The sequence below is a fragment of the Silene latifolia genome, chromosome 9, assembly GCF_048544455.1.
Source record: "Silene latifolia isolate original U9 population chromosome 9, ASM4854445v1, whole genome shotgun sequence".
NCBI classification, from domain to species: Eukaryota; Viridiplantae; Streptophyta; class Magnoliopsida; order Caryophyllales; family Caryophyllaceae; genus Silene; species Silene latifolia.
This window is the reverse complement of record NC_133534.1, coordinates 37630787-37636786: the sequence shown is the minus strand read 5'-3', so window position 1 is coordinate 37636786 and position 6000 is coordinate 37630787. Positions and strand designations below refer to the sequence as shown.

The following is a 6000-nucleotide window of genomic DNA, read 5'->3' as shown; positions in this document are numbered from 1 at the left end:
GCAAGTGTATGACCAAGAAAGTAGACTAACAAATAGGCGAAGAATTTAGTTATACAAACCCTCATTTAAAACCGACATATCTATTTTTAATTTAAAACATTCAAATAGTAAATCTGAAATAAAAGTAAAATGTATAGAAAATAGCAAAATATTTATCTTATCTATACAAATAATATGATATTTATCCGTTTTATCCTTAAGACCGATTTCTCCGTCTTAAGCAAGACCTATCGAGTTAGTTAAGGTCTTCTAGTCAATCATCATCATTTTAAAAACACCCACATCCTCAAAAGTCTCCTTAATTTTTTGAGGTTGAAAAATTAGAAAAACAACTATAGAAACATCTCAGAAAAAACACATATACTTCCTTTGCAATTATTTTGTTTTTGGTCATATTTAGAAGTAAAACTCACACCAAGATTATCCCTTTTTCCCCCCTTTTCTGATTAAAAGTTTTTTTGGCTTAATTAATTGGGATTTTGTCAGCTAAACTTATACTTATTTGGCTGACAAAATTTACCCACAAAATTAATTGAAGTTGCAAGACATAATTAAGAGATAGAGTGAAAGAAGATTAAGATGGGTAATTGCTGGGGTTCTCCAGCTGAAAATCAGCTTACTCCTGAAACTACTACTACTTTAAGTTCAGGTAATTAATCAAAGTTCATATCTTTATGTGTTTAATTGATTTTATTTGCTAAGTTTTATTATGGGTTTGCAGTATTTCTGTTAATTATGATGTAAAATATTGGAATTTGATTAGTTATGATGTAAATTATTGGATTAATCTGTGTAATTTTGTGCTAATTATATTGTTTTTTCTCCTGCAATGCATGCATTAGAGTTGACTTGCACTACCCTTTAACTTAAGTCTTCACCCCTCTTATAAATTGCTGTCGACTGTCGTTAAAATTTTTTTTTTTTTTTTGGTTCAAAGGAGCGCACTTTGGCGCGGGTAAGAATCGAATCCCCAACCTCCCTCACGGTTGGAGTAAGAGATGTGTGTTGGATTAATCTCTGTGATTCTGTGCTGATTGTTTTGTTTTGCTTCTGCAATGCATGTATTGTAGTAGTAGTAGTAGTACATATCACGGTAACTCTGTAAGGCTAGCCCCTTCAAAGATTTTGGCTTTGCTACGCTATTGTCGACGCCTACAACGACCCTTTAAAAATCGCACCCAGTTGGGCTCTAGGGAGGTTCAAATGCATGTAACCTTTCCTTTGACAAGCAGATCGCATCGTTGAGTGGTTATGGAGGAAACCAGGAAGTTCATTTATTGACACCCAAAAATGGAAATTCTGAAGTTTATTCGTCACAACTGATTATGGAAACATGAAGTTGGACATAGTCACATACGGATTACTTGCTTTGTTGGTCTGCCTGATTTTTACCCTTTTGAGTTTCCACAGATTCGCATGTAAGACTTACTCGTGTAAGAATCAAAACAAAATTGGGTACTTATTCTTAGAGTTAATAGGGGTTTATGGGAGGTGTTTACATTAAATGGGTTGATCTCACTGTATATTAACTTGAGACGGTCTTACAGGAGACCGAGATTTTAATTTTTGGGTTTCAGTCATTCTAAATTGTCTGAATTGGCGATCTTTTTGGATTCTGGAATGCCAACAGGTATATCTCAGTCAAGTCGAACGACATCAGTCACAAGCAGCAGCAATGCTTCAAGCAAGAGTCAGTTTTCAGCATCAAGCGGGGATTATGTATCACCAAAAGGAGAAATCCTGCCCACCCCAGATCTAAAAGAATTCACTTTTCAAGAACTTAAAACTGCCACAAGGAACTTCAAGGGCGATACTTTGCTTGGCGAGGGAGGTTTCGGCAAAGTCTACAAAGGTTTTCTCGAATCCAAGAATTCTACTAAGAGTAGCAGCAGTGGAGTAGTTGTTGCCATAAAAAAATTGAATTCCGAGAGCACACAAGGGTTTGAAGAATGGCAGGTATATATCTTGATGTTCATTTAAAGCTCACTTTAGTTGACTTCTCCAGGTGTTGCCGTCTTACCAAATATTTGCTGTTGGTTTAAACTAGAAGTAAGTACATTAGGCTGGAATAAATAGTAAAGCAACAAAATCGTTATTATTGGAATGTAAAATATCTGTTTTGAGATAATCATTTGATCTAATTCGAAAAGGACATATATGTATGCGCCTAATAAACTATTTCTTTGCTTACAATTTCAGTGTGAGCACTTACTGATGGCGTGTTGTTGAAATGGTCCTAAATGATTAATTTATGCATGCGCAAGACATGCATTTCTTATGTCCTAATTAGTTTATGAGCTATGACTATAAGACAGTTACCAGTTCAAATTTTGGATTTGCACGAGCAATAGAGCATGGCATGAAATTACTGATATTTTTATTTTGTTTGTTTTATTCATCCCTTTCAAAATACAATGGCCACAAAAATAATGATTAGTCATGGTGCCGAAATATGGAAATTGCTAGAAATTATTGGTTAGGATGGTATGAAACGGGGTGCCCTTATGGTGTTTATTTTGGTCAAACTCTTCTGCTGGGTTTATTATTTAGTCAAGTCTAACCAAGTTAGAGATAGTTCTTGTTGTGCCATATGTTCTCTCTATTGTGAAAGTCAACGGATGTCTGTGTCTCACCTAACAAACTGGAAATATAAGGCCAACCAATAAATTAATACTCCTTCCATCCCGTTCATTTGTTTACCCTTTTTATGCTTTGTGAAGGGTATTTTAATCAAAGGTAAACAAATGATTGGGACGGAGAGAGTAATACTTTGGACCGTGGCATTATTCAGTATAAGTTAGTCTACCTTATTCTAGAATGCAAAAGTTGGCAGAAAAAGAAAGTAAAAGATGTAAACCTTATGTAGTTAGCTAAGCCGTCACGAGAAAGTCTCCAGTCCTAGTTTCAGCAGTAGCTACGATACAAAGCAAAAGACTAAAATCATTGTGCAGCGTAGATGATTTAATCTAACGTTGTAGCATGAATTTAATGTTGATTTATGATTTCTGTTGGATTCTAACTAGGCATATGTTTTAAGGATGAATTGTTCGGAAGTTAACTATTTTGATGGCCATGCTCCTTGGATGCTTTATTGCGACATGTTCTAATCTTCAACAATTGTAAACCTTATGCAGTCAGAAGTAAATTTCTTAGGAAGGCTTTCACACCCTAATCTGGTTAAACTTATTGGCTATTGTTGGGAAGATGAAGAATTGTTGCTTATATACGAGTTTATGCAAAGAGGAAGCTTGGAGAACCATCTTTTTGGAAGTAAGTTCAGTTTAAAATAATTCCAAGTAGAAATTATATGAAAACAAAAGATGGGGATTTCATAAGTTTGTGTTTTATATAGGGGGCTCTGCTGTCCAACCACTACCATGGGGATTACGGCTTAAAATTGCCATCGGAGCTGCTCGTGGACTTGCCTTTTTACACTCTTCTGATGGTCGAGTTATATACAGAGATATTAAAGCTTCCAACATACTTCTTGATGGTGTAAGTTGACATTAAACTCTCTCTTTTTCGATAAACCGTTCGCAATGGTACTAGTAACAATGATTTGGGTTATAATACATTAAAATTCTGATCACTGTAATTTCATACGTCCAGTCTTACAATGCGAAGATTTCAGACTTCGGCTTAGCCAAATTAGGTCCGTCGGCTAGCCAGTCTCATGTTACAACAAGAGTGATGGGCACATATGGATATGCTGCGCCTGAATATGTTGCAACAGGTATTTTTTTTTGGAGCTTGCAACATTTTCTTAGCTACTCTGTTTTCTATTCTCGTCTTGGTACATATATGTGGAGAGGTTAATGTCAAAGTTGACCACCAATGTCAAAATGGGACAAAATAAATGGAGTATTGTTGGTGCCGTGGTACTATGTTAGGGGAGTGGCACGCCTCCACACCCACTTGTTTTATTTTTTATTTATTCATCATTTTGGCCGTGAAGGAAGAATCAAGGGAAGTTATGATCCTTTGATGCTCACGGGATTCAAACTCAAGCCATAAGTGCCTCCTACTAATGGAAATTGATGTTTTACAATGCTAACATTAGCTATATTGAAAACATAATGACCCAATATGGCCATAATGACACATTGTCAGCTTAGCCGGTAAAGTTATTGGTTGATGGTAGCCATAAAGCCCATAACTAGTGAGGGTACTCATTATTCCCTCTGTCCCAGTTAACTCTTTACGTATTCCACTTATGGGTGTCTTAATGAATTATTTACGTTTATTTTTTAAGTATATTGTTACTTTGTTACATGACCAAAAATCCCTTGCAAAATCCATGTGCAAATAATAGACCCCTGAGAAGATAGAAGAGGAAAAGTAAGCGTAACATTGTACATTTGTTTCATACCTTGGACTTTGTGTGAATAGCAAATGTAAGGAATTCACTAAGACGGAGGGATATTTAGTTTAAAATTCTGAAAATTATCTTTATGGTTCTCTTCACCCATAAAAGACCCCATAATTAGAGAATGACCTTGTGTTCAAGATTTGTGGCCTCGCCACCATATTGGGATTGGCTTTGTGCTAGTTCTGTATCAGTAAAATTATCTTTTTTTTTTATCTATGAAAGAAAGTTTTAAGACCTAATAACTAATTTATGATACTCCAAACAGGGCATTTGTACATCAAGAGCGACGTGTATGGTTTTGGTGTTGTGATAGTAGAGATTCTAACAGGCCTACGGGCACTGGACACATCCCGTCCTAGTGGCAGGCATTCTTTGGCTGATTGGATCAAGCCATTCTTAGCAGATAAGAGGAAGTTGAAGAGCATCATGGATTCTAGATTGGAGGGCAGGTACCCTTCAAAAGGAGCTATAGCAACTGCAGAACTAGCCTTAAAGTGTCTTGCACAAGAACCTCGTAATAGACCATCGATGCAAGAAGTTCTCGATACCCTAATAAAAATTGAGTCGGTGGACGATAAAGCAAAGGTGCCCAGAAGAACCACAACAGGCAGCGCTCTTCGTTCCCATGGTCAGCGTCGACCCAATGGGGTTCAATTTCAATCCCTTCCAAATTCTGTACAATCTAGGAGATGAAACTTGGATAAACTGGTTTCATCTAGTCATTTTGTGACTTCTTGTCAAATCTGTATGCTCTAAGTGTACTCGTATCCTTATGGATTTATTTTTGTTGCCATAACGTCCGGAAATTAACTCATTGTATACAAATCGAGACCGATCACGATGTAAGTTTAGTAGTATATGTCAATTATTTGTATCATATTTGCCTAATACGATTAATTAATCTTTTTATTCTTTAAAATGTGTTGCCTTAAACATCACTTTGAATCACACCAATATAAGGTTAGCCGGTTATGCATTTTGTACCCACATAGGCCACATTAGTTTTAAGAGCTAAAGTTCTTTTGCTCAATTTTTTTCCCCTTTGACACCAGTGAAGATCCTCTGTCCCACTTTTGTGTCCCATTCCGTGTCCCACTCCATACACATCTTGACACATCACTTGTTGCAAATAAAAAATACACAATAAATGTGGTAATGTATTGATGTGTCAAAATGTGTATGGAGTGGGACACGGAATGGGACACAAAAGTGGGACAGAGGATCCTCACTGCTTTGACACCGCACCAGCCACCGGGTATTTAAACCAACTCAAGTCATGAGCATTACCGGCCCCAATAATGCAACGATGGTTAGTAGAGAGACTCCATTTCTAAGAAAAACAAGGTTTTTTGTTTTCCGGGTTTTCTCAAGTTACTTAAGAGTCGCCTAAAATTTTCAATTTTCAATCTCTTTTTGTCTCAAATATTTTTCCAACTTTTTTTTTTACTTATGAGAAGTATATCAATTAAATCGAAAGCAAACAAATAATGTCCCACTTATAAACAAATAAAGTTCTTTCGCTGAAATTTGTTTTCCATTCAATAATTTTATCATATAAACTAATTAGCGACCCATTTTGTCCCTCTTAAGACGGATTCAAATAATGTCCCACTTGTATGGATGAGAGTTGA

At 36.2% G+C, this 6000-nt stretch overlaps 1 protein-coding gene across 1 annotated transcript; it reads left to right on the top strand.

Annotated features, from left to right (window-relative positions):
- The first annotated feature begins 292 nt into the window (after positions 1-292).
- Positions 293-5246, top strand: LOC141599602 (putative serine/threonine-protein kinase PIX13). Its single transcript, XM_074419669.1, has 6 exons — positions 293-649; positions 1631-1956; positions 3135-3270; positions 3353-3495; positions 3610-3733; positions 4635-5246. The coding sequence occupies exons 1-6, from the start codon at positions 580-582 to the stop codon at positions 5060-5062; spliced, it is 1227 nt and encodes a 408-aa protein (XP_074275770.1). The 5' UTR covers positions 293-579; the 3' UTR covers positions 5063-5246.
- Positions 5247-6000: the final 754 nt, after the last annotated feature.

Bases quoted from the DNA above. Each gene is read 5' to 3' on its own strand.
- LOC141599602 (XM_074419669.1), top strand. From the start codon at position 580: ATGGGTAATTGCTGGGGTTCTCCAGCTGAAAATCAGCTTACTCCTGAA. The intron at 650-1,630 runs GTAATTAATCAA...GAATGCCAACAG, and splicing joins TACTACTACTTTAAGTTCAG to GTATATCTCAGTCAAGTCGA. The intron at 3,496-3,609 runs GTAAGTTGACAT...TCATACGTCCAG, and splicing joins CCAACATACTTCTTGATGGT to TCTTACAATGCGAAGATTTC.